The 26,439-nt window shown below is 54.9% G+C and overlaps 1 protein-coding gene across 2 annotated transcripts in view; it reads right to left on the reverse strand.

Annotated features, from left to right (window-relative positions):
* Nucleotides 1–26,439, reverse strand: part of EEF1AKMT2 (EEF1A lysine methyltransferase 2) — a 71,069-nt gene that overhangs the window by 9,317 nt on the left and 35,313 nt on the right. Inside the window, exon 6 of one of the 2 annotated variants that reach the window (XM_086681120.1) lies at nt 22,191–23,799. The exons of the other annotated variant lie outside the window; for it this stretch is intronic. Within the exon in view, the coding sequence (XP_086537246.1) occupies nt 23,756–23,799 (44 nt within the window). The 3' untranslated portion in view covers nt 22,191–23,755. Of the gene's footprint in view, nt 1–22,190; nt 23,800–26,439 lie in introns of those variants that run through there. 2 annotated transcript variants of the gene reach the window in all.

Genomic DNA, 26,439 nt, shown 5'->3' on the forward strand with positions numbered 1-26,439 from the left:
CAGCTCGGTCCCGGAGGAGCTGTGGAGCCCTGGGCGAGCTATGCAATTTTGCTAAGCTCACTCTCATCCTCTGTAATCTGTAAGAAGGGATCCTGGTCCTGCCCACCTCAGGTGGAAGGTTAAGGAGGGAAGACTCCGGAAGGTGGGGGCCCTTAGAGAATGTCCCTACAGGCACGCAAGGCCACAGATGAGCACAATTCCGAGCAGAGTGTAGGCCCTTCCTAGATGCTTATAAACTATCTAACAAAGATCACGTCCTCAACGGCCACGGCACGAGCTGCTGGGAGCAGGAAATAGGAATCCCCCCAGCCCCTCGCTCCTGGGATGGGGCTGCTGGACCTCCAAGTCCGCTACTGATTTTTATGCTCACTCAGGGTTCCATTTGCATGTGACAGGTGAGGAAAGCAGGCCCCCAGAGGCAAAATGGCCGGAAGCCTCACAGGTGGCACAGGCCTGCATCACACTCTCAGGGGAGAAGAGATACTTTCTTGCCGCAAAACTCAAGCACCTGCTCCTCACAGAGGGCGTGATCACCCCACCCCAGCCCTCACCCCAAAGCAAGGCGCGTCCCTGGAGGTTACTTTTCTTCGCAACGGAGATGAACACACCTTCCCTGGCCTAGTCCTTCAGGTAATCAGAGGCCACCAAGGGTCCACGTTTGCAGAAGGACTGGCAGTCACATTACCTGACTAGAAAGGAACCCACCCTGTGCCCTTGGCAGAACAGACCCACCCGAGCTCCCTTACGAGACCGTCTTACTCAAGGGGAGAAAACCAAAGCGCACAATGAGCCCCTGAACCAAATCGGGACTCTGTTCTCTGGGACTTTACACAGTCATTCTCAGTGTCGTAGGGATTTTCTGGGGTTTTAAGCAAATAACATTTCGAGGTGGGGGCGGGGGGAGAGTGACATTATTCGGGGACGCGAAAGCGTCGAGACCCAGAGCCAAAACAAAGCTGAACATGGGAACGCCACAGCCGGTGTTGCTTCTTGAAACCAAAGCCAACTGCATGCATAACTTGTCAGGGGCTCGTTTATCAATGAGAACCGACAGACACGTTTCCTACGAGCTCTCGGGCCAACGCTCACTACCGTTCCTGCCACGTTAACCCACCAGACGCCACGAGAGAAGAGCGTGCTGCGGGCTAGAACTTGCTGAGCAAACTCAGAAGGAAGGGAACGAAGGCCGGGGAGAGGACCGGTACTTACTGAGCACAGAAGCAGACACCAGCTTCGCCTGCAAACCAGGGTGAAGGAGAGGAAGGCAGAGAGCAGGGGACAGGGAGACACAGCAAGGGCCCCAAAGATAATCTACTGAAATGTTAAGCCACTTAGCCTAAGACGACCATGACCTGTTCTTCAGTCAGACCTGTTTACAAGTACAGCGAATTTAATCAAACCATGATTAAAAACCAAAAGACGTGAAGAGTTTAAAAAAAAAAAAAAAATTTTTTTTTTTTTTTTTTTTTTTTAAACAAAATCAAAAGTCTATATAGAGAAGCCCCTATAAGAGGCAGTGTGCTCTGGGCGGAGCCAGCAGGGCTCAGAGGAAACATGGATTCTGGCGTCGGCTCTGCCCCTGAGCCGCTCTGCCTGCTGGCCAAGCCACATTCCCTCTCTGGGCCTCAGTTCCCTCCCCTGTCAAACGGGAGTCATTATTTCTGACTAGCGAGCGTGTGCGTGCAAGCCACCTGCCAGGTCATTCTACCTCTCTGAGCCTCAGTTTCCTCGCCTGTGACATGCAAATGGGAACTGAGTGTGTCTGAGTCTCAACCACGGATCTGAGGGGCTGTGAGCTGTGAGAAAGGATGGTAAGAGCGGAAGGAGCAACCGCTGTGGGGGGCTGTGTGCAGGCCGCCTTCCTGGTCCTGCTCGGAGCTAACCTGTCATGTTCAAGGTCCCGGGACACTGGACAGCAGCAAAGGCCAAATCCTCACTCGCTGCACAGCCTCAACTATCACCTCCCACACGGCAAAGCAGGAAGCAGGAAGCAGGAAGCCACCCTGACATTCTGATGGGTTAGCAATCCCAGGGGCAGGTAATGCCAGGTAACTGGAGGCTGGGGGAGGTGGGGTTGCAGAGCCCGCCCCTCTCTCTTACATCCTGAAGGACCAGAGACAGGACTGTCGTACAAGTGCATGTGCCAAGCTCAGTCCCGAAGCACACAGGGGCGGCCTGGTGTCTTTCAGTGACACTGACAACATTCTGAATTAGGAGTTTCTTGATGGCCCAGGAAGTCAGTCGGTCACCAGCTTCCACACCTTCATCCCCCCACCTCCGCTACGAGAACACCCTCTTCCTTTCCAAAACATTTATGGAGACTTCCGGGGTCCAAAGACGGCTACGTTCTCCTGCTCCCGCAAGATGAGCCGCCCCCCAGCCTGGGCTACAAGCATGGTCTTCATGCTTGTGTGGCTCCAGAAGGTCCATGGGCAGGAACAAGGACTCCAGCCCCAACCCCGGCCACACCCCAGTGCTGCTCCCACAGGACTGCCACGCCCCCGCGCAGAGGGATCATGGGACACAGCTGGGAGGGCAGCGACCTCTTTATCTCGGGGGCCCAGGGCCCCCTAACAGTATCACAAGTATCACAGTGAAACGCTGGAGAAGACGCAGGAGGCTCGAGGAGGACTGGTAGGGACACGAGAACCACCAGGGTCCCCACCTGCCACCCACTCAGAGGTCACACCCTGACCTCATCTTACAGGCAGGACTTCACCCGCCCGATCCCACCGAGTCATATCACCAACCTACTTTACAAGGTCTGGTGGAGAAATTAACCGACAGGCTGACAATCCACGCCAAGCCTTCCGCCTCCTCCCCTCTACCCGCTTCCTCCTGCAGAGTTCCACCACACGTTCTACAACGGCATCATCTGCCAAAACCAAACTCTTCGAGAGACTCAGCTGCCTGATGGGTCTGTTAGAACGACACGTACGCCTGAACTCCAAGGCATCTCGGGTCAAATCCCCGAAGCCATCTCTCTGGTACCTCCCTGGGGGCTTCCAAAGGGTGAAACGGTGGGACAAACTCTACTAAGCTCACCCTGGCCGTGGGCTACAGCCCCGATGGGGGCGGGGGGCACTATCTGTGTAGCAACAGCCATCCGTCTACACAAGGGCCAAACCCGCACCGGACCGTTGACTGTCTGGACAGAGAAAGAGACTCCTGTCACAAGGGCTTCCCGGAGGTCTGGATGCAAGGCAAAACCCAGGCATTCTGCCCCAAGCCACTTGGAACTGGCCGCGGAATGGGTCTAAGGAGCTTGGGGAGCAGCTGCTTCCTGGGTCTGGAGCCCCATTTTTATCTTCTGGCGGGGCGTGGGTGCAGGAGAAGGGAGGGGCACCTCATCTGTAACCGGCCTCCACTTCCTTCCAAGCACCCTGGATGGGACACCGGGGCCTCCTTGCACTCAGGGCAAAGGCCTTGGGGCGCTGAAAAGGAAACGATGCAGCCAACCAGGTTCACCTGGCTTACGGGGAAGGTGCTTTAGAAGCCCCGCTGAGCTGTTCCAGAATGCTCCACCCAGATCTTGATGGCTCTAAGTGAGGCTCAAAGGGCCTTGAGACAGTTAACCCCATTTCCAGAGCTGAGCAGATCATGCTCCCCGTGAGAAACGGCTCCAAAAGAAACTGATTCACTACCCCGCTTGTCCCCAAAGTGCCTGAGAACCTGCCAAATGCACCCAGCTCCGGCTCTGGTTGTGTTATCGTCATTGTCCCCCTCCTGGAACCACCGGGACCTGTTATTGTTATTGTCCCTGTCCTGGAACCACCGGAACCGGGTTTTGAGCTGACTTGCCTTGCTCTCAGGAAGCCCATTTCATCAAGTCAGCAGCAAAACTCCACAGCCAGGCCTGGCCTTGGAGCACCTCCCAAAACCTGGCCCCAGGGGCCTTCGGATCATATGGAAGGGCCTGGCCCTGGTCAGGAGCCTCGTCTGGAGGAGATACCAGACGTGCAGGGCTCCCAGCCAGGGGCGACACGAGGGGAGGTGGGTAGAGATTAGCAACGTCCTCAGAGTCGGAACTAATAAGAAAGAAAACGAAGCTGTCAGATTACATTAGGGGACGGGATCAGAATGGGTGAAACCTAACAGGTACCGGTCAGAGGCCAGCATCCGGGCACCAAAACAAGTTTCAGGCGCTCTCAGGGAAGACTTAACAGCAGGTTATCATCTCTGAAAAACTGTATTTCATCGTTCAACAAGCCCGCGCTGAGCGACTGGTGCGGCATGCGTGATGGGAGGGGCTTTGAAGGCGCAGCAAGGCCACAGGCCCTCCTCCCAAGGAGGTGAAAACTATTAGCAACTGATGCATGAGTGAAGTAAAAAGCAAAATAAAATACACTAGGAAGCAGAGCACATTCTAAAAAACAAGTCACCGGCTAACATAATCGGGCCTTCTGAAGTTCAGAAATTGGCATCGCAACTTTCCGGGCTAAGAACAAAGCAATGCTGGGGTCCCTCCCTCCTGCGCCTAGGCGGGTTCTCTGCCTGGGCAGACTTTTGCTCAGTTCTCTTACTAATGAACCAACAGAACATTGACTATGGCCGTGATATGCACAAAGCCTAGAAAGCGCCCAGAAGCGGCCTCCACGTCCACGAGACCCCAGCAGACAAGGCTGGCAAAGCCGCTCGGCGGCCCGCTGCCTGGCCTGGCCACTGTGGGTGGCAGGAGGCTCTAAGCCTGGCACAGGTGCCCAAGAGGCAGTCTCTCCGAATGCTGCTGACCTCAGCCTTGTGCCGGCCTCACTTCACGAGCCCAGGTGAAGCCTCTACCACAGAGGGGTCATTGATAGACAGCAGGCAGCAAAGGGATAAAAGTTTCTCTCCCAAACTCTCAGTAGAACCCAACTTAAAAGTGACTTGCCTTCCGCAAAGAGGAAGGAGACAACCTCGAGGGAGATGAACCTGACACATGTCACGGGCAAAGTCCCCGTGCCATCCCATCACCCTTGAGCTGCGGGAGCGTGTAGTACCAAACTCACCTCCCCTACAGCTGGTCCTGCTTGTGCGCCGAAATTCACGCACCCGCTGCCACAGCCAAGGTGGGCAGCAACCGAACAGCCCAACAGGAGGGGCAGGTAAACAAATGCCACAGCACCCATGCAAAGGACAAAATGCAGCTTTTCAAAGGCCGAGAGCCCTCAATACATACTGGAAGGAAACCATCATCCAGTCTACCTAACGGGGAAAAAACAAAGACCAGCGGTGCCCCGGGGGTGCTCAGTCAGTTGAGCGTCCAACCTCAGCTCAAGTCATGATCTCACAGTTCGTGAGTTCAAGCCCTGCATCTGGCTCTGCGCGGACAGCGTAGAGCCCTGCTTGGGATTCTCTCTCTCCTTCTCTCTGCCCCTCCCCTGCTTTCATATGCGCTCTCGCTCTCTCTGTCTCTCAAAATAAAAAAAAAAAAAACTTAAAAAAAAAGACCAGAACGGTGAGCATCATCAGCTCCCATTTAGGTAAAACTAAACAAATAATTCTAATGATATGGAAGTCTCTGGAAGAATACCAAAGACAGCGGTGTCTGCCTGGTTCAGTCGGTTAAGCGCCTGACTTTGGCTCAGGTCATGATCTTGCGGTTCACAAGTTCAAGCCCCACGTCGGGCTCTGTGCTGACAGCTCAGAGCCTGGAGCCTGCTTCAGACTGTGTCTCCCTCTCTTTCTCCGCCCCTCCCCCACTTGCACTCTCTCTCTCTCAAAAATAATAAACATTAAAAAAAAAAAAAAAGAATACCAAAGACACTTAACATCAGCGATCTTTGAGGAGGGAAAGCAGGTAACTGGGAACAGAAGCGAGAGGAGACTCTTCAAGGAAAGCCACTCTATTTGTTTTAAATCTTGAACCACACATAGGATAACCTATGCAAAAATATAGTAATTTTTTTTTAACCTAAACTACATATACACATTATCTGTATACACTTGCACATGGAGGGAAGATCTCTGGGAAGATACACAAGAAAAGGACGACAGGAGTTCCTCCAGCGAGGGAAGGAGACGTGTGGCTGGGCGACAGGGACAGGGGACAGTTACTGTCACTGCTTTAAAAATTAAACACACAGGGGCGCCTGGGGCACACAGGGGCTCAGTCGGTTGGGCATCCGACTTCAGCTCAGGTCATGATCTCACAGTCCATGAGTTCGAGATCTGCATCGGGCTCTGTGCTGACAGCTCAGAGCCTGGGGCCTGCTTCAGATTCTGTGTCTCCCTCTCTCTCTGCTCTTCCCCCACTCACGCTCTGTCTCTGTCTCTCAAAGATGAATAAATTAAAAACAATTTTTTTTAATTGAGCACATACAAAATGCTTACAAGTCCCCAGATACACCAGGCTATTCCGTGCGTCTGGGCCCTTGTTCACGCAGGTCTCTCTGGCTAAAATTTGCTCCCTGCCCCCTTCAGGCTCCACAGCCTGCAGCCAGGCTAACCACTCTCATCTCTCAGACTCAGCACCTCCTCCAGGAAGTGTTCACCTTGACTCGTAGAAGCAAGAAGCAAACAGCGCCGTGTGCCTCCCCCAAGGGCTGTGAGCTTCTGGAGGGCACATGCCCAGCCTTAGTCCCCCGAGTCCCCAGTACCCGGCACGAAGAGCAACTCAGGAAATGTTTGCTGCATCAGAAAACACATTTGTCACGTTAAGTCAAGTCGCAACTTTCCCGGCGCCAAGAGCTATCAAGACCTCTCTTGCTTGCAGGGTTTCCCACAGCTATCAAAATTGTGTTGTTAACACTAATTCGAAGCATGACACCTCCCGGTCCGCAGAGGGGCCGCGCTCAAAGCGGTGTGGGTTCCACAGCAGCAGAGTGTGGGCAGAATCCGGCTGGCGCAAAATCCCTGTAGCTGACAACGCTCACGCCTCCTCGGGGCCCCACGGACACTCATCAGAGCCTCCGCCAGAGCCTCTGTGCGGGCAGCGGCCCTTCTCATGGAGGATTCTCAGAAATGTGGGCCCAAGATCCTTCCCGAGGCTCTGTCCTCCGCGTTCTGCTTGTAGGAGAGACAGCTGGCCACCCTCAGGGCCTGCTGGGAGGCAGCATTTCCAGGGCACCCCCGTGGGACAGCGTCTCCCAGGCACAAGGAGGCCCGAGGTCTTGGGAGCCCGCATGGTGAGCAAAGGAGGGTCAAGGGGCAGGATCGCCTAAGAAAAGCTGAATGTGTGTGCGAGGCTATGCTCCGAAACACAAGGTGTTTTCTAGGGGACTTTAGTTTAACGGGCAAATCCTACACACAACCTGCGCGGTCCCTCTCTTTTGTCACTATTCCCTCACGGTGTCAGTCTCGGCCCAAGTCCAACGCTCCCCGGACCAGCTGTGCCAGGGACTGAAGGAGGAAGACGGACGCACCCAGCCGGGTTCACACAACCCACCAAAAGTTCACACAGGTGTACCACAAGGCATAATACATGCCAGAATGTGACAAACGCCACAGAACAGAGGAGGGGGCTGTAATCCCAAGTGGGGAGGGATAGCCCGGGCAGGTGTCCTAGAGGAGGTGGACTGAGCGCCAGGCCTCAATGGACACAGAGGAGTTCAACAGCCAAAGACAGGGTGAGTCCATCCCAAGAGGAAGCCAGTAAACACATGTCTAACACCCCCAGCAAGTTGGGGTGCTGGGAGTTGAGAGGCCCTTCCCAGCTTCTGGAGGAAGGAGCCCCATGCGGCCCAAATGGGCACACGTCCAGCTGATGCTGGTGCCCCTCTTACATAAGGCCCAGGAGGCTCTGCCACGGAGGGTGGCCTCGGGCCAACGCCCCCACCCCACCCCGTCTGGCCCGCACCTCGCTCTCAGGGGTCCGCCCTACCATTCCAGTCCCTCTTCTCTCCTTGTTGCCGGCGAGAACACCAGGCCGAGACGCGCAGACCCACACGGGACACCGGCTGGTGGTCTGCTTAGCTGAACAAAGTCAGGGGACCCCGGGGGATATTGACAAGGTATCCCAAACCTCCCGCTTTGGTAAAAAAAACGGCAGCGTAAAGATACAAAGCGGCAGAACAGTTCTTTCCATCGCCAGGACACCAGCAGCCCCTGCACTGACCCACGCAGCTAACCCAGAACGCTGCCACACAATGCGAGAATTGTGCTCTCCCTTGGGAAGGGGGAGTGGCCACGCACAACCCCACATGAGAATGTCACGATCGGCTCGGACTCCAGAGTTACAAATATGTGCTCAAGGCATGTGCCGAGCACGCGCTCACCACGTGTTTGCGCGGCTATGAAAGTACAAAAGCACAAGGGCCAGTGTGCCTCAGCGGCTGGGGACTGGCCTGGGGACGGCGGCGGACCTGGGGCCGCGGGAAAGGCCTCAGAGAAACCCCACAGAAAACGCTGCATTCAAAACCATGACTGCTTTATTGTCCCTGAGGTTTTAAACTCAGGGGCAGAAGCAGGGACAACTCCTTTACACAACAGAACTGCTAGGAAAACCGTAAAGCTCAGCCGAACCCGTGACCAACGCAACACCCCCTCCCCAGGGGGTCCAACGTGAGCTAAAAACAGGCCACGAGCAGCGATCTCAGGCTCACTCTGGAACCAAAAATGAGATAAAATCAGTCCTTGCGGGCAGCCAACAACCAGACAACCCAGAGTCTGGCTGGCTCTGCACAGACACAGGCGTGCTCCCTCCTAGCTCTGGGCCTCGGTTTCCCCACCTGCAACAACCTTTCTGCACCTCGGGCGGCCCAGGCGGCCCCTCCGTTGTCAGGGAAGAAGGGGCAGGGAAAAGAGCGGCTGCTCCCGGGGAATGTCAGTGGACCGGCCGCGCCAGTCCCTGGGGACACTGATTTCAGGGCACTTGAGACAAAGGCACCTCGGCCTGAGCGCGGACCCCTGGGAAGTCTGCAGAAGCATCCAGAGAGCATGAGCACCATGAGGGACGCAAGCTTCCCAAGAGGATGAGCGCCACTGAGGCAGGGTTAGCTCAACCCAATGGGGGGTCCTTCTCCGGTGAGAACGGGTAAAACAAACCTGAGAAACCAAAGCTCAGAACTCAAAACCACCAATGTTGCCTCCTTTGGTATCAGGGGTCCGGATAAGGAAGGGAGGGACGGCCGGGGTGGATGGCGGTGGTGTTCAAGGAGAGAAAGAATCACCTACACGTAGGGAGTAAGTGTCCCTCCAACTGTTACCGTGCAAGTCTGGAGATGAACAGCCTCCATGAAAATGGTCCTTGTCCTCGTCTGCTCAGTGAAGCTGTCACACAGCGCCATGAACCGGGTAGCTTGTAAACAACAGACCCTGCTTTCTCACAGTTCTGGAAACTGGGAGGTCCAAGATCATGCTGCCAGCTGATTCAGTGTCTGATGAGAACCGCCTTCTCACTGTGTCCTCACGCGGCGGAAGGACGAGGGCACTTTGGGGACTCCTTCGTCAAGGCACTAATCCCATTCACGAGGACTCCACCATCGTGACCCAGTCAAACCCCCCAAAGGCCCCACCTCCTAACACCACCACCTCGGGCACTAGGTTTCGACATACAGATTTTTGAGGGGGGACACAAACATTCGGTCCACAGCAGCTGGAAACGAAACCCTTTTGGGCACCGAGGGTCAAGTCTCCCAGAAAATAAGATGCAAAGTTTTGTTAAATGTGCACCTCTGCACAGGGCAAAGATGAAAAGGAAGATCAGACCCACAAGTTGCCCAGAGCAGGCATTCAAGTCGCTAGCTGGGACCTGCACAGGCTGACCCACCCCCTTGCTGAGGTAAACACTAAAGCTTTTGACACCCGCTTCAACCATGTGGTTTTCGTGCAGTGGTTCTCAAAAGTGCGGTCCCTGGACCACCAGCGGCAGCCTCACCTGGGACCTTGTTAGAAATGAAGTTTCAGTCCCCTCCCCCACCCCCCAAATGACTGGATCAGACGCTCTGTGAATGGGGTCCAACAATCAGGTTGTAACAAGCCCTCCGGAAGCTTCCAGTCCTCCCAAAAGTTTGAAAACCAGTGCGTTGGTGCATTTGGTACCTAGAACTCTAGGAACGGGGAGGACAGCACTGTAGATGAAAAACCCGGCACCCATGGAGGAGGCTGAGTCTCTTGCAAAAGGCCGTGAGGTCAAGAAAGAGTGGGAGGCCTGGGCCCTGCCACAGTCACTTCCTCTGAGCCAGGACCTAGGGATCCAGAAACAGTTGACCTAGTGCTTGTCCGTAAGGGGCAAGATATCTGGAATGATACTACGAAACCCAAAGGTTGACCGTCTAGGGAAATGCGTCAGAAACAAATGGAGAAAAAAAAATTGCTTGCACGATACTTGCCACAAGAGAGAAAAATGGGGTTGAGCAAAAAAAGGTAAATGAAAGAGGTAACTGATATTAAATATTTGGGGGAACAGGAGAAGAAAAACTCAATTTCTGGGAGAATACAAATTGCCACCTGGGGAATCTTCCCCTCACTTGCACTCGCTTCACGGGGTCTCTGTCAAAAACGCTAAGCTAGAAGAATCTGAGAAGCGTGTTTTCATTTATTCGAAGAAATCTTTCCTCTCTACCACGAGCAAAAGCTCTCTACTTCGTATGTGGCAGCTCGACTGCCTGTCAAGATAATTTAAAGATTAAATCTTTGTTTTAAAAAAAAAAAAAAAAAAATCCTGCAGCCGCTGTTAAAATCATGGAAGCATTTTAGACTGGAAAGATTACTCAGTACCTGAGTGACTGTATAGGGCTGGGGGGTGGGGAGAGACATAGAAAAAGGATCCCCGGGGGCGCCTGGGTGGCTCAGTCGGTTAAGCGTCCGACTTCGGCTTAGGTCACGATCTCGCAGTCTGTGGGTTCGAGCCCCGCGTCGGGCTCTGTGCTGACCGCTCAGAGCCTGGAGCCTGTTTCAGATTCTGTGTCTCCCTCTCTCTCTGACCTTCCCCTGTTCATGCTCTGTCTCTCTCTGTCTCAAAAATAAATAAATGTTAAAAAAAAATTAAAAAAAGAAAAAGAAAAGAAAAAGGATCCCCAGGTCGCTGGGCATCGCAGGGCACCCTGGAGTGAACACTGGGTGGGAGAGCCCTGTTTGTGGGGCCGTCCTCCCAGCAGGGTGAGTGCTCCACTGAGAGGAAGGCAGCAGGTCCCCTGGGCTCCGTGCCGGCTCATCTGTCGGTTCACCTGCGGGCGGAACACCTAGCGGGATCATGGCGAGGACCCCGAGCACTGCACAGGGCCATTCACCGCTGCTCACCCTGCACCAAGCGACCCGGAGAGCCGGAAAACCTCAATCTGTCCTCAGAATGTCTGGTCTACTCCAGGGGTCTCACGCTCAAGTGCCTTCCAGAGCCAAGCAGGGAACATACATGGGTGGAGAGTGCCAGGTGGGAACTGGCCGGTGTGCAGAGGGCGTGTCCCGGGGAGCAGACAGCCACTCTGACGGCCACGGCCACGGCCGTGGCTAGCACTGTGCAGGTGTGCGGGAAAGAGGGCCCAGGGTGACATCACTAATCTCCTGACTTGTCAGGAAGGGCTGAAAAGCCAGACTTCTTTGTACAGTCCCAGCTTTGAAATGCTGTCAAGAAATACAAAAATTCATAAAGCATCATGGGGGCCTGGGGCACCTGGGTGGCTCAGTCAGTTGGGCGCCTGACTCTTGGTTTCAACTCAGGTCATGATCTCCCGGTTTCGTGAGTCTGAGCCCCGCATGAGGCTCTGTGCTGACGATGGGGAGCCTGCTTGGGAGTCTCTCTCCCTCACTGTCTGCCCCTCCCCCACTGTCTCTGTCTCTCTCAAAAATAAATAAACTTAAAAAAAAAAAAAAAGGCATCATGGGGGCCAAACAAATCATGCCTGAGGACCACATCAGGCCCCCAGACCACGAGGGTGCAGACTGTGGCCTAGCAGATGCTGACTGCTCAGACAGAAACTACCTGTATGGTCATCTCATCTCGGTCGGCAGAGCCAAGCGGCCTGGCCGGGCCTCAGTGCCCCACCGTCGTGCACGCCCGTCTACATCACTCCTGGCTCACTCTGAGTTAGCTGAAGGCCCAAAAATGACCAGAAAGCACAGACTGTCTGAACTCCTGAGCACATCAGAGTAGTGCCACGAAACTCCCAATCCCCAACAGTGCCCTCCCACTTGGGGAGGTGCCCGACCTGGGTTGTGTCCCTGCCTGGCATCCATTCTACAGGGCGAGCCGAGGCTTCGCTGGGAGCAGAGAAGGGCCTGGAGCCTGCCCCTGCCCTAAGGAGAAGGGCTCCCTTCTGGGCTCTCTCACAACGTGGGGAACGAAAGAGATTCCATGCCAAATACTTTAAACAAATGCAAGTACGCCCAGCAGATGGAACAGACAATTCTGGATCCCTGACGCCTACAGATGGCTGGCTTCGGCCGGGTCACCGTGAACAGAACAGCTGCTTCCGCAATCACAAGTCCTGCACAGAACACAGGATTCTGTTTTGATGACTTCTGCGCAAGATATAGAAATGAGAGGGGGGTTTCCTGCCTTTTATTTCAAAATAGCCCGGGACAAATGAAGACTTCTTGTACCATAACAACACATTAAAAGGGAAAGCTCGATGAAGTGGGTTTGCTTAAATGTCAACCCACAGAGCAACCTATTTGTCCGCCTACAGGCCCTGATAAAAATGTTGACTGCGGAGCCTTAGCCAGAGGAGCAAGAGATTTCTTTCAAATGGCAGCACAGTCCATGACTGAGGATAACACCGGCTGTTGAGGACACAGACTCTGGAAAAGACGAACCAGGGTCAGGACCCACGCTCTTAAGGATATGGCTGGAGCTCAGCTCCTTTCCTGTAGAGAGGGGCTAATTACCAACAGCTGATGTGGGACAATCAGAGGAGAATGTACACACGGTGCTTGGCACATAGTAGGTGCTCAACAAAAACTAGCCCTCTAAGTAGAAAAACCACTGTAAACTGACTTGCAACAGCATTTTTTTTTTTTTTTTGCACACATGTGAGATCTCCCCCCACCCCCACTTGTGGGTGTTGGGAGGGCAGTGAGCAATTCTGGGCCCAGCCCGACCCGCGGTGCTCTCAGCCCTCCGCTGGCTACGGAAGGAAGGCGCAGGAGACCATTTGGGGAGTGGCTGGCTACAGGCAAGCAGTGTCAGAGGCGGGCATGCAGTCAAGCCTGGCCTTCCGGGGCTATTCTTTTCCTTTTTAAAGCAAGAGACAAAACCTCTCTGTGTGCATTCTCTTAACCCCAACTTCCTCCTTACCGAGTGCTTTGGTCGTGCACCTACTCCACAGCTAAATCCACCAGGCCGGTCTGTTTTTCCCCTTTCTTCACACTTGCCCAGGCTTCAGAAAGCTCTTCCCTGTATCTTATTCTTGCATTTTATCAGTTTCCATTCTGGCTACGAAGGGAGCGGGCACCGTCCAAGCTGGGGAGACTAGTGCAGACTCATACACCGACACCCCCAGCTGCTCCCAGGAGAGGACCAGACTCCCGACAACACACAGCATTAGAAACCCCAGAGCAGTCATCCTTGGGCCCGGGGCAGCCCAGCAGGAAACCAGCACACAGCTCTCCTCTACACCCGAGAGTCCGGTGGCGTGCACGAAGGCGAGGGAGGGGGCCCTGGCACGGATACGTTATGACTGAGTCCAATGAACTGGAAACCCAGGTTCCCCATATTTGCTTTCCCGTCTCAAAAGGCCTCTGGCCCCGAATTAGCTTCTGAAGAGATTCTTACTCAGAGACTGTCGGCACCAAGCAGGACAAGGGCTACGGTTCAGCCTCGCTCCACGTCAGTCAACGAACTGCCTCGGTGTGGCCGCTAACTGCATTTTAAGGAGAAAGCCGCATGCCACCAGCTAGCTGAGGGAGCCGGGACGCCTCTTCCTTCCTCGAGCTGCACGGTACGCCATTCTGAGTGCGCAAAGTGGTTCCTTATCTGTGTCCGTGGAAAACATGGCCATTCCGTCTCAGTGTGGTGGGGGCAGGGGTGGGTGGGTGACGGAGACAGGGACGGGCCAAGCACCCAAGAGCTGATGAGGCCACCAGCCCAGGTGAGCCAGGGAGTGGAGAAAGGAGCTGGGGTCACAGGCTAGAGAGGGGCAGGGCTGAGGGGGATCCTCAGACAGCAGCTGGTCACTGATGCTCAGGCTCTGTGGCCTGGGCAGTCTGGGCGGCTTGCCCGTGGTCAGACAGCAGTCTGGGGGGTGCGGGGACAGCTTCTTCCGAACCCAGGTTCCCTCCGTCCATATCACACACTCCTCTGCCACCTCTGAGTCTGCGAACTCACTTTCAATTCTGTGTTTTGGGGGCCAGGAAAGGCCAGTGGTTCTCTCTCTCCCTGGGACGCCTCCTCTACACCTTTGATTCTCTCAGGTTTGGCTTTTCCACACACCAGGGAACGGTGCGGCGCACGTCCATCCGATGGAATTTTCTGTGATGGTGGCAGGGGTCCACACCTGCCCTGTCCAATAGGACACTAAACAGGTGCACGCAGCCTCTGGGCACTTGACGCGTGGCCAGTGTGGCTGAAGTTCTGAATTTTTCGTTCCACTGAGGCTCAATTAATCTCAATAACCGTATAATTCTGTCAATTATACCGCAACGAAGCTGAAAAACATTGAAATAGCTGTATGTGGCTACTACAGAGAACAGCGTATACAGCATCCATACAGAGAAGAGCCAGCCCGCTGTTCCTGTAAAAGGCAGGTAGTAAATACTTAAGCCTTTGTAGACCGTATGGTCTCTGTCGCCACCACCCAACTCTGCTGTCGGAGCGTGAAGGCGGCCATCGACACTGCAAACACAAACGGGCATGGCTGTGTGCCAGTAAAATTTTACTTACAAAAGCAGGCAGCGGGCCAGATATGGCCCGTGGGCTTAGTTTGCCAACCTCTAATAAAGATTAGAGAGCCGGGCGTTCAAACCCCAGGGCTACTGCCCACCAGCAGAACGAACGTGGGCATCTGTACCGGGTGAAACCTCGATTTCTTCGTCTATAAAAAGGGAACCATCATGGCGCCCACTTCTGAAGATGGACGTGAGGACCAAGTGAGGTGCCCGTAACGCGCTTAGCACGATGCCTGCAAGGAGGGGGCGTTCGAAAAGGACTTGCGAGGGGCGCCTGGGTGGCTCCGTCGGCTGGGCGTCCGACTTCAGCTCAGGTCGTGATCTCGCAGCTCACGAGTTCGAGCCCCACGTCGGGCTCTGTGCTGCCAGCTCGGAGCCTGGAGCCTGCTTCCGATTCTGTGTCTCCCTCTCTCTCACTGCCCCTCCCCCGCTCATGCTCTGTCTCTCTGTCACTCTCTGAGAAATAAACATTTAAAATAAAAGTAAAAAAAAAAAAAAGAAGTACTCGCGAGGTGAAGAGAAGCTGGATACGAACTGGGGGCTCTGACTTCAGCCTCCTATGTACCCCTCCCCACCCTGTGAAATAGACACAGCTAGTCCCAGTCCACAGAGAAGTTAAGTGGCTGGTTCCAAGTCAAGTGCAATAAAATGGCAGGACTAGAATCCAGGGCTCCCATATCCTTGTTCCGTGCCCTCGTCTCTCCTCCACGGAGGCTTTTCTAGCATCAGCCTGCCTGGGCTCCTGGGTACCGGCCTGCACGGTAAGAGGCTCACTCCTCTCTGAAGGAAATCCTCAAGAAAAAACAAAGTAGACAATTGCTTAAGGGCTTTCAGATGCTGTTCTCACCTGGTTCCTGTCCTGTCCACCACTCTGGAGCCCTGGTCACCTCTAGTGACCAGGGACCCCTCACCTAAGGCTGTCGATTACTGGCACCCCACAAGACGCGCTCCCAGGGTGGCCCCTCTTTACTGTGCGCTGGGGCGGAATGGGGCTCCGGGTGCCGCACGCGACAATCCCTGTCACCCTTCACAGCGCTGCCTCCCTACGAGTTCTCCAAAACGGCAAGACACGCCCCCAGCTCTGCTGACGGGGCCGCAAAGAGACGCCCTTCTGCGCTCCCTTGCGGGGCTGCAGGAGCTCCACGTGAGCAGGGCGCAGGGCACAGGTGAACGCAGCGACATACCCTTCCTCCTGCCTTCGGGATGAAGCCCCGCCCCTGACGTCTTCTCTCCCATCTCCTTAGTGGGGTGCGCCAGGGTCATCCCCAAGCAGAGGGCACTCGGGATCACGGTCTTCTCCTCCAGGGCCCTAAGACACCACCGGCCGCGACCCCCACACTGGTGGTTGGGCCGAAACCTGAGCAGAGGCCAAATGAGCAATGGGCCCAACCTGATGGGGGTTCAAGCCCCTGGGCCCCCAGCTCTCTCCTTCTGCCACAGCTAGGAGCTGGAAATTAGGCCCTGGTGCCCCCCCAGGAGCAGCCAAAGCCCAGCCGTGCCACTCACTGCCTTCCATGAGGGGCGTCACCGGGTCTCCCTGAGGCCCCACAGATCACCCAGAAACAGACAGAAGCAGCTTGCTAGGTCATTCTCTCACAAGTGCAGGGGAAGGGCTGGCCCAGGCATCTTCACGTGGGTTCAAAGCCCAGCAGGACACCTGCAAGCCTCAGTCACCGCTCAGGCACCCGTGGAGCAGCCACGAGGCCGACCGTGCTCTGACGCGGCACCGTGGTCGCTGGGGCCCTGGGCTGCGTCTCAGAGCACCAATGCCCTGGGAGTCTTTTCTGTAATGCTCAGGGACGTGCCTGAACCTCACACAAGTTTAGAAAACAGACTGGCTTTTAAGGCAAGTCAACAGACCATCGCCCCCTCGGCAGCCGGGGAGTTGGACCCACCAGGCGGGACCCCCATTCCCAGCACGTGGCTCTTCTGCCCCAGGTCACAGGTTACCTTGCGGCCTACTTGGCCTCAGCCGGGCCCGACCTCTCGTCTACTTTTCTTTCTAATAGGTGCGGGTGTCTGCTAACCTCCCCGGGCACGAGAAGAAGAACAGGGAGGTTTGCTGCCAAAATTAAGGTTTATTTAAAGCTAACTTCTCTTCTCAGGACTGAACGCTGATGAGCAAAAACCCTACGGGGCTTAGAAGAGACACCCCAAAAGCCGAGATGGGCTGCTGGCCTGCCTGCCCTCGCCGGCTCATTATTTTCCTTAATTCTCCGCCTCTGGGTCTGAGTCACGTGCCGCACAGTCAACGGGGCCTGGAATCCGGGCTGGCATCTGAGGGTGTGGAGGCCACAGGAGCACCGGGCGCCGGAAGTCAGGTGACCCAGGCAGAACATTCTCGCGTGTTTGTGTCAGCAACTCCCCCACCCTGGACAACACCGGAGAGCACATGCCATGACAGAGCCCAAAGGGCACTGAAGCTCCTTTTTCAAATCACACCGACATGGTTACTTGTTTCCATCAAGGTGGGGGGTGGGGGGGGCGGACAAAGATAGTTTTACACTGAATCGGATGTTTTCAACTCCGCCAACGCCAAAGGCTTTTGTCCGTTTTGATTTCTTTAGTTCCAGTGCAGGCATGGGCAAGAAACGTTGAAAGTTCTTGGGAATCTCAAGGGTCCCCGCTGAAAGCGAGAGCTCACACTAAAACTAAACAAAGCCCACATCCCTCTGGCCATCAAGAAGGCACTCGATGAAAGTTCCACGTATCAGGGGCTCATCTTGTGCCCTCCAAGGAGGTCACTCCAAGGTCAAAAGGACTAGGCCCCAGGGTAGTCTCCCTGGAAGGCTGTTCTCCCCCAAGTGAGGACTGTTGAAGGCTGTTCTCCCCTTTCCAGGTGGTGACCGACCAACAGCTATGCCCTCTGGCCTTCGCCCCGCCCTGGTTCAACATCCCTCTCGCAGCTCAGTCAGCCGGCTCCCAGTTGTCTGCTCCAACCCAACCTGCACCCCCAAACACTGAGCCTCCAGAAGTACAGCATCGATATATGGCTCCCTGCTCCCAGCCCTCGAGATAAAGGCGGGACTCCTTTGCTTTGCACCTGCTGCCATCCTGACCTTGACCAGTTTAAGCCAACAAGTTCTTCTCACCCAGGCACCTAGGTCCGGGTGACTGTCCACCACCTGCCGTTCCCCCCAAGTGCCCCACAGTCGGCATCATGCTTCCATGCCTCCACACTCACCTCTCCCTGCTCTGGAACATCTCCTGTCCCCCATCCTTCACCTGTCTCAACTCCTGCTCATTCTTCAAGACTCAGGGAGCCCTTCTACACCCCTCCCCTTGGCTTGGTTTAAATGACCTTCCTGTGACTCCCACGGAACTGTGGTTCCCCGGTACCCTGTGCACACACATCTCCATCACACTCAGTACCCTCTGTCCGGCACGTAGTAGGAACTCAATCAAGACAACTGCTGTCTGTGGGGGCGCCCGGCTGTCCGAGTCAGAAGAGCTTGTGACTCTTGATCTCAGGGTCGTGAGTTCAAGCCCCACGTTGAGGGTAGAGATTACTAAAAATAAAATAATCAGAAACAACAACTGCCGTCTCACTGTCCGTTACACAAGCCCGTGAGCTCTGCAAAAACAGGAACACGCTTTACTCATCTCTGAATTCTTCAGGGCCTGACACACACAGTGGGCGTTTACTAAATACTGACTGACTGCGTTGTGCCTGGGGGACCACCAGGATGGCAGAGAGTTCTGTGGTCACGGCAGGAACGATGACACATCTGAAGGGGCAAAGAGGGTGAGGAAATGAGTTCTGTCACATCCACCAAGACCAGAGGCCTTAGTTATTGCCTCCCTCACACAGAGCCCCACGGTCACAAAGCTCCATGATGCCAAGAAGAGGGTCTGTGTCAAGGCCAGCTGAGCCCAGTCACCTTGGTGGGTCCTCTGCAGGGGGCTCTCCAAGGCCAGTCCCAACTACCCATGCCGGCCTCTGAGGGGAAGGGGCTGCTGCAGCTTGGAGTCAGGGCCCCTGCCCAGAACCCCGTAAATAATACCAAGCCTTCCCACTCCAGTACCAACGGGGTCTCCCTCAAAGCTGCCCAAAGTCCAGTAGGCAATCTCACATGCCAAGACGGTCCCCCCTGTTCACCCTGCAGGATGCCAGGCTGGGGCTGACGAGGCGTAATGCTCAGAAGACACGTGGGCGGAGACCACCAGGAATCACCGGCTTGCGCCAAGAGAAGCCCAGTGACCACTGAAGAGGGTAAAGGCTGTTCTCTCTGTCAGCTGGGTCAAGGGCTTGGTTCAAAAACTTGGGACGAGCTTAGATGAGCTCTCGCTCCTGGAGGGATGGCCGGTCATGTTCAGGCGGCGCAGGGGTCCAGAGTCAAATGGAATCACACGCCAGGGGTCGGCAAGGGGCGGCCCGGCTGGGGGGCGAACACCCCCAGCAGTGACACTATGCCCTGCACCATGCTGCATGCAGCTGTGAAGGCAGCTTGTGGACGCGAAAGAGGGGACAAGACCAAATAACGACATCAGCTGCAAAGAATCCAGAGCGGATCTACGAAGGGGGTAAAGGCGCCTCCCACTCAGTCCAGAGGTGAGCAACCCTGGCGGCCTACAAGGGGCACCCCCACACTCAGAGGCTGGCGAGAACACAGCCCCGGTCCTGAGGCCGCACTGCAACGCTCACGCCAATTTACTTTTCCAGGTTTAGGACCAAAGTCGGTCACTTTTGGTAAACAGAGATTTTGTTTCCTAAAGAGAAAGCTTAAGAGATTTCACCAGTCTTAACTCTTGTTCAGAAACACACTGCAGACTAAATTATAACACATGCCTTCAACCCTTCCTCCTGAAAAACTCCCAAGACACCTCAAGAATGGAGAATGCTGGGTGACGAAAGCCTCTACCCACCCCCATCTGGCCCCTCCAGCCGAGCTCAGCTCTGTGCTTCGCCCTGTCACCCACGGAGACCATGAGGACAACTGTCCTTGTCTTCCCCTTGCCCTCCCAGCCCTCCACCTGTCCTCCCAACAGCACGCGCCTGCCACAGGCCGCACAGGACGCTCACTAACACGTGCTGGGCTCTACGGGTCTCCACCCATGGTCTCACTCAGTGTCCCCCACCCGCAGGTCGGGTGCTGTCGGCATGGCCATCGTCCAGATGAGGGAACCCAGGCTGGGAGACACAGTCACGGGCCCAAGGGCAGATGGTCAACAAAGGGCAGACATAGGATCTGAACCCCGGCACCGATTCCAGAGTGCAGCGCTGCCCTTGACCCAAGTGACACAGACCTGGGTGCCACCCTCGCTCTGCCCGAAGCTCCTCTGCGGTTCGTCCCCGGCTGCAAGGCGGCCTGCCCCGGACTCTGCCTGGAAGAACTTGTGCCCTGTGGACCGATGTGCATCTGCTACCTTGTGTCCCTCCACGCGGCACCACGCCCTTCGAGGGGGCTTCTCAGACAGGCTCTTAACGGCTCCTTAAAAGGCTGGGAGGCAGGGCCAGCAAGATGAGAAATCCGGGCCCAGAGGGTCACATCGCAAACCAGTCCAGCGAGCAGGGAGCCTTCGCAGGAGGGTGGCCCCCCCCCCGGACTATACCACGGGGGCCCCCACATCCCACACCCTCTCTGGAGCCTCAGAACCACAGACACGCCCCCCCCCACCCCCCACCCCCGGACACGACCCCTTCTCCTCACCCAGAGCGTGGAGGTGGCCGGCTATGGAGGACTCGGTCCTTCCACCTCCAAGCATGCAGACAGGCTGCTCCCAGCCGGCAGATGGCACCTCCCTCCGCTCCCAGGCCCCCGGCCAACGTGAATGCCAGAGCGAGGGGAATTCCAGGCGCGGCCGAGGCCTCTCCCAGCTGGGCCTTGTCCGTCAGGGCACTTCAGCCAGAGGGCCGCTGGGAGGAGGGTGGCCTCCCCAAGCAGGAGCACTGGACCCACACGAAGCCACCTCCTCTATCCAGGGCACTGCCGGAACCACCGGGATGCAGAGAGGCCCCGGCCAGGCCCTGCTGTCCAGAAAGGAGCCCCTGGGCCACCCGAGCCCCTCCTGGAAGTAGCAGCACAGTGCCCAGGCAGTAACGGCCCAGGAACAGCCCCCAGGACGACACGCCCGGCTTACGGCAGGGACCGCACCGCCTTTCCACCGAGGCAGGCGCTGGACGAAGAGCGAACGCGGCATGGTGGCGAGAATGCGGGACTGGAGCCAGCCAGGATGAGCTGAGATCCCACTGCCCCTCTGGCTCCGGGGGGGATAGTGTCTCCAGCAAGGGACAGAGCAAGCACCTCGGCCGCAGGCTGCCCGGAGGATCAAATGAACTCACGAAGTGGAGTGCCCAGCGCCCCGTCGGGACGCTCAGCACGTGCCCGGTCAGCACCGGCTACGTGAACGCAGGCGTCAGGGGCTCCCTCTTCCCACCTCATTAGGCCCAAACCCAACTGCTAGCACGGGAGAAAGGGCCCTTATTTACCACCATTACCAGGGCCCAGAAGAGAAGGTGGACAAACCTCGGCCAAAGCAACCAAAACCCTTTTCATCAAGTTCAAGGTTTTAGGACTTTTCCATCAGGACTCAGTTTCCCCCACTAGGGGTTTATATACTGAGCCTACCCTTTGAGCAACCTAAGGGATCCCTGCTGAGTAGGCACCAGGGAAGGCAATTACAAATGGGACGGACTGTTGAAGTGGGCCACGGGCCACGGGCCACGGATGGCCTGTTTCACTGGCCTGAACTCTGAACCAGGACTCCTCTGTCTGCCGGTCTGTGCTACATACAGCACGCCATCCCACAAGCAAGGCTGTGCTTCAAAGTCTCTCAGCAGAGAACACAGCCCTGGAGCAGGGGACCCAGAAGCCAAAGGTTCCCGTTCCTCTGTGCGCCAGCTGCGTGACCTGGGGAAAGTCACCGCACCTGTTGGGGGGGGCGGGGGGGGGGGGTGCTGGATTTCTCCTCCGTAAGGTAACAAGCAGGTGAGAGAAGTCCGTGCTCTCTTCAGCCCCTGGTCACTCTAGACATAATTCTACGACACCTAATTCCAAGTATGCCTGCAAGAGGACAGGTTCTGAGCAGTCAGGTACAACCAGGCGGCCGGAGAGCGTGACAGTCGCGGCCAATGCAGGTGGAAAGGACCAGCTCCTCATCGAGAATCAACCACGAGGCGCACGGGACCCAAACTGCGTCTTCCCTCCCCTGTACCCCGGCGGGACACCATGTGTCAAACCTGCAGAAGGGACAAGAAGCTGAAAAGACCAGCAAAGATGGCGGGGAGGCAGGGCCCGCCTGAGAACTGCTCCGAGGCAGCCAGCTGAACACAACCTGCCCTCTTCCTTCCACAAAGAAGGCAGTTCAGAGGGGTTGTGGCTGAATCCCGCTCACGGGGAGGCGTGCCCAAGACTTGGCCCAACAGAAATGGGAACTAACCCGATGATGTCTACAGCAGGCGCTTCGCCCAGACATGGGTACCTTTCAGATCCTCCTTCACTGAGATATGGCAGCAACAGAAAATTCCAGTAGGTTTATTCCACTCCCGAAGAGGAAGGTCCCTGAGGGAAGCATGGGGTCTATCCCAGCCCACATCCCTCCTTCGGGTTGCACAACAGGATCAACTCACAAGTTTCAAAAACACCAATGTGGAGGGCACCTGGGTGGCTCAGTTGGCTAAACGTCCAACGTCAGCGCAGGTCATGATCGCACAGTTTGTGGGTTCGAGCCCCGCATCGGGCTCTGTGCTGAGGGCTCAGAGCCTGGAGCCTGCTTCAGATTGTGTCTCCCTCCCTCTCTCTCTGCTCCTCCCCCACTCGTGCTCTGTCTCCCACTCTCTCTCTCTCTCTCAAAAATAAACACTAAAAAAAATTTTTTTTAACACCAATGCTGAGCCTTCTCTCCAAGATTCTGATGTGACTGGTCCTGGATAGAGCGTGGGCACTGGGATTTTTTTTTCTTTTGTAAATCGCTCTCCAGGTGATTCTACTGTGCAGCTAAGGTGGAGACTGACGGCTCTAGAGTCTAGAAACTCTGCACAGAGGCCCCAGCCATTTCCCACAAACTTTTTAGGGCAGGAGATCCAGCCAGGCAGGTCTTGCTGGAGACAGGATGCTCACACCATCCCCCAGCCCCCAACCCAGGATCAACCTGTGAAGAGCCATGTGTCTGAGACAGAACACAGGGCCTCTGCCCAGCCCCAGCTGGGATGTACCAAGTTCCCACACACTGAAGGCCGCACAATTGGGTTCGGTTATTTGATTACTTTAGGCATGTAAACAAAACGTGATATTATCCAAATCTGGGGTGGCAAGCACCACAAAATGGTTTACTTTGAGAGATCTGAATTACAAATGCAGAGGAAAAAAAAAAAAATGCCGAAATCCCTTTTAAACAATCTCTTTGAATAGAAAACAGAATCCGAATAAACGGTGATACCTCTTCTGGGCTGACAGATTTATTTCCCATTTCCCCTAGAAGGTCACTGGGAATAATTACATTTTCTTGTGAATCTGTCTTTTGTAAGGATGAAGCAAAATATTTCAATCTTCCCAACTGAGGCACTGCCATTGGTCCTGTGGTAGAACTAGAATCCAAGCCCCCCCCCTTTAAAATTTTTTTTAAAGCTGTAGGAAAAGGAGGGGCACAGCAAAGAGGGGGTCAGAATCGCTAAGTTTCCCTGTGGTGTTGACAACACTAAGCAAAATTTATGCTTTGAGATAAAACAGAACTGATGCCTCTATCTTAGGAAGGCACCGACCAACAGCACGCGTGTGGAAAACAACCAGGCTCTGAAGAGAGACAGACCCCGACAGAACCACGACCCTCTCCGGCCTAGAAGCTGTGTGGCCTTCGGCCAGTTACTTGGCCTCTCTGAGCCTCAATTCCTTCAGCTGTAACTGCAGGAATGCTTTGAAAACTGGAGAGCACACGCAACGCCTCTGGCCCAGGGCAGGCCTTCAATACCCAGTGGGCACCGCTATTATTCTTGGAACAATCCACACCCATTTCGGCTGAAGCCTGCTGCGCCCAACTTTTCATGGTCCGGAATCCTGGGAACTAGGGAACCATATTACACCAGTGCAGGAGGAGAATCTGTTTCTTTGTTCCACGAGCCTAAGGAAAAGAGCGAGAGCAGTCAGGAGTTGGCCTGCCCCCCCTCCCCCCCCCCCCCGCCCCCATTCTGGGGTCAAATGGGCTCTTTAGCGACAGAATTTGCTTTCACCTCCTGAGAGTGGCCCCGTGGAAAAAGTGCCCCCAGGAGCTACAGATGCCTAAGGGGCACCGTTGTTTCTTTCCAAGATATCCCCGGCACGGTCTGGCCAAACTGCCCCCGCCGCACCCCCACCCCCTGCAAAAGACAGCTTCCCGTGCAGCCCCCCGCAGCAGGAGAGGAGGAGAACCGTTAAAGAAGCTGGGGGTGCCTGTCACACTTCTCCATAACCCCTGACGTGATGTGAAATTCTACAAGGTGGACCCTTTGAAATGCAAAATCTTCCAGAGTCCTTCAAATGTGTTTTTATTTTCTCGGGTTCCTAAGGCTGCTTTCAGACCCACCCATCAGTATTCCCCCCTCCCCTCCATCACCCACATTTAACAAAAAAAGAAGAAGAAGAAAAGGAGAAGGTGGTGGTGGCTGCGGCAAAGACGTCTCTGTTTTGTTGTTGTTGTTCTTTTTTTTTTTAAAGCTCAAGTATCTCCAGTCGATGCAAGGAAGAAAAAAAAAAAAAAAAAAAAGAAAGAAATCTTGTCCTCAGCTCCAGCCTCCTCACTTCCCTTCTCCAAGACACCCTGAAGCCAAGTTTCCCCCTGGAAGATTTCCTCCCGTCCGTCCGAACCAGCTCCGCACGAACTCTGCTGCTGCTTTGGATCCCAGAGAGCTTTCTTAGATCAAGAATCCCGGTGCCCTCCGACCCGAGCTCGGGAAGGTTAAGGCAGGCACCACCAGACCACAACCCACAATTTTTGGAGCCCCAGCCTTGATCCAAAACCGTGTGCACAGGAGGTTTGGATTAAACATCAAAGAAGAAATTACCTTAAAACAAAGTTGTTTGGCAAAGAAAATTGCTTCGCCATAAGAAGAACCCTAGGGAATGGTAAATTGCTTTTGAATATAGACTTTTCAGTGGCGCGGTCATTAATCATGTTAATGTAAACTGCGCTAAAACAAAAATTTTCTAAGCAAGTCTCTGGGCACATCAGTGTATCTAAGCCTCGGGGGTTTGTTTCCAAAGCTCACATCCCAGCACGCAATGAAACTGCTGTTAATGGGGTCAGCTATTACAGTGCAGTCCCCGACCCTGGGCCATAATAAAGGTGACTCAGCCATGTAGAAAGAACCCTCATAAAGTTAGGCAGGAAACAAACACAGAAATTAATCAGAGGAGGAGAGGCAATGATTTTGGAAAGTGTATTCACGGGGCAAGTTTAAACAGCGACTCTCCCTGGATGATCAGACATTTCAGAGAGGAGTTGAGGGAGGCCAGTCAACATTCCTTGCAGCGCTCAAGTCCCCCGGCCAGGCCCTGTTTTGTAGGGTGCAGGGCAGGGCAGCAGCTGGACAAGACAAGGAGGAGTGTGGAGCCCAGCAGAGTTAAGCTGCGCGGAGCCCAGCCAGAACGGGCCATGTGCTTCGTGTTGGCAACAAACTGGTTCTTTCAAGAGAGGAAGGGTCTGACAAAAACGACAGCTGCAGCAAAGCAAGCAGCTCAGAGGCAAAAGCCTCGAAAAAAGCCCCAGGTTTAGGAGTCTCCCCTCAAGACAAAAAACAAACAAACAAACAAAAAAATCATCTTTGGGGTTTTGCAAGGGCTAGTTAATCTATTAATGTGTCCCCCTTGCTGGATCAATTAAAGAGAGCCCCTCCACATCTGGTTTCCATCTAAAACCGAAACTTGTATTATCAGCATATTACATAACAAATTATGCCTGCAGGTTTCTTTTATTACGCATCAGAGAGGTGTGTGTGGTACGGCTAATGATGGCAGTGGTGCTGACCTGCGTGTTTGCTTGTATCAGGTTTGGTTTTGTTTTTGTCTTTTTTTTTTTTAAGGGCAAGAACGAAAAGTTTCCGTGCAGTATGCAATTCAAAAAAAGTCGCACGGCCGGGACACAACATCGGCTGAACAGTCCGCCAGTGGGTCCGGCTCTCGGTCTCCGGGACCCACCACCGCACCAAGCAGTGGGTGAGAAGGGCGTACTGTTTAAAGAGCACGGCAAAGACATACCAGCCTGCTCCGAGGCGTCCCCTGCTGCCAGCTCCCAGAGTGTACCGGGGTGCCTGGTCTCCAGTCTCCAGCAGGGGAAGAGAGAGCTGGCTAGCCCTTCCCAACCCTTCCACCATTGGTCAGGCGCCTGCCCGCTGAACCCGCTTAAAGGACACGCAGCCCATCAGGCTTCCACAGAACTGGGGGGGGGGGGGGGGAGGGGGGGAATGGAGGCCAGGTGACAGTGAAGTCATCAACAGGGGGACAGAGAGAGGTGACAGGTGTGGGGAGAAAGAGCCTAAGAAATAACAACGGGGCTTCTACATGTGCGACATATCCTAAATTGAAAACAGAAGGGAGAAACTGACTGAAAACATTATCAATCACAATCGTGGAGCACTCGTGCTGCCAGCCTTAGGAATTCAAGTCCACTTCTGCAGCAGACAATACTAACTTTTATTTAAAACTGCTCTTCAACGTTAAAAGGGTCACGTTATCAACATCACATTCTCAGGGGAAAATAAGAAGTCCTTGGGCAAAATGATCTGAA

The sequence above is a fragment of the Puma concolor genome, chromosome D2 (genome assembly GCF_028749965.1).
Source record: "Puma concolor isolate L17-30 chromosome D2, mPumCon1.1.hap2, whole genome shotgun sequence".
NCBI lineage: Eukaryota > Metazoa > Chordata > Mammalia > Carnivora > Felidae > Puma > Puma concolor.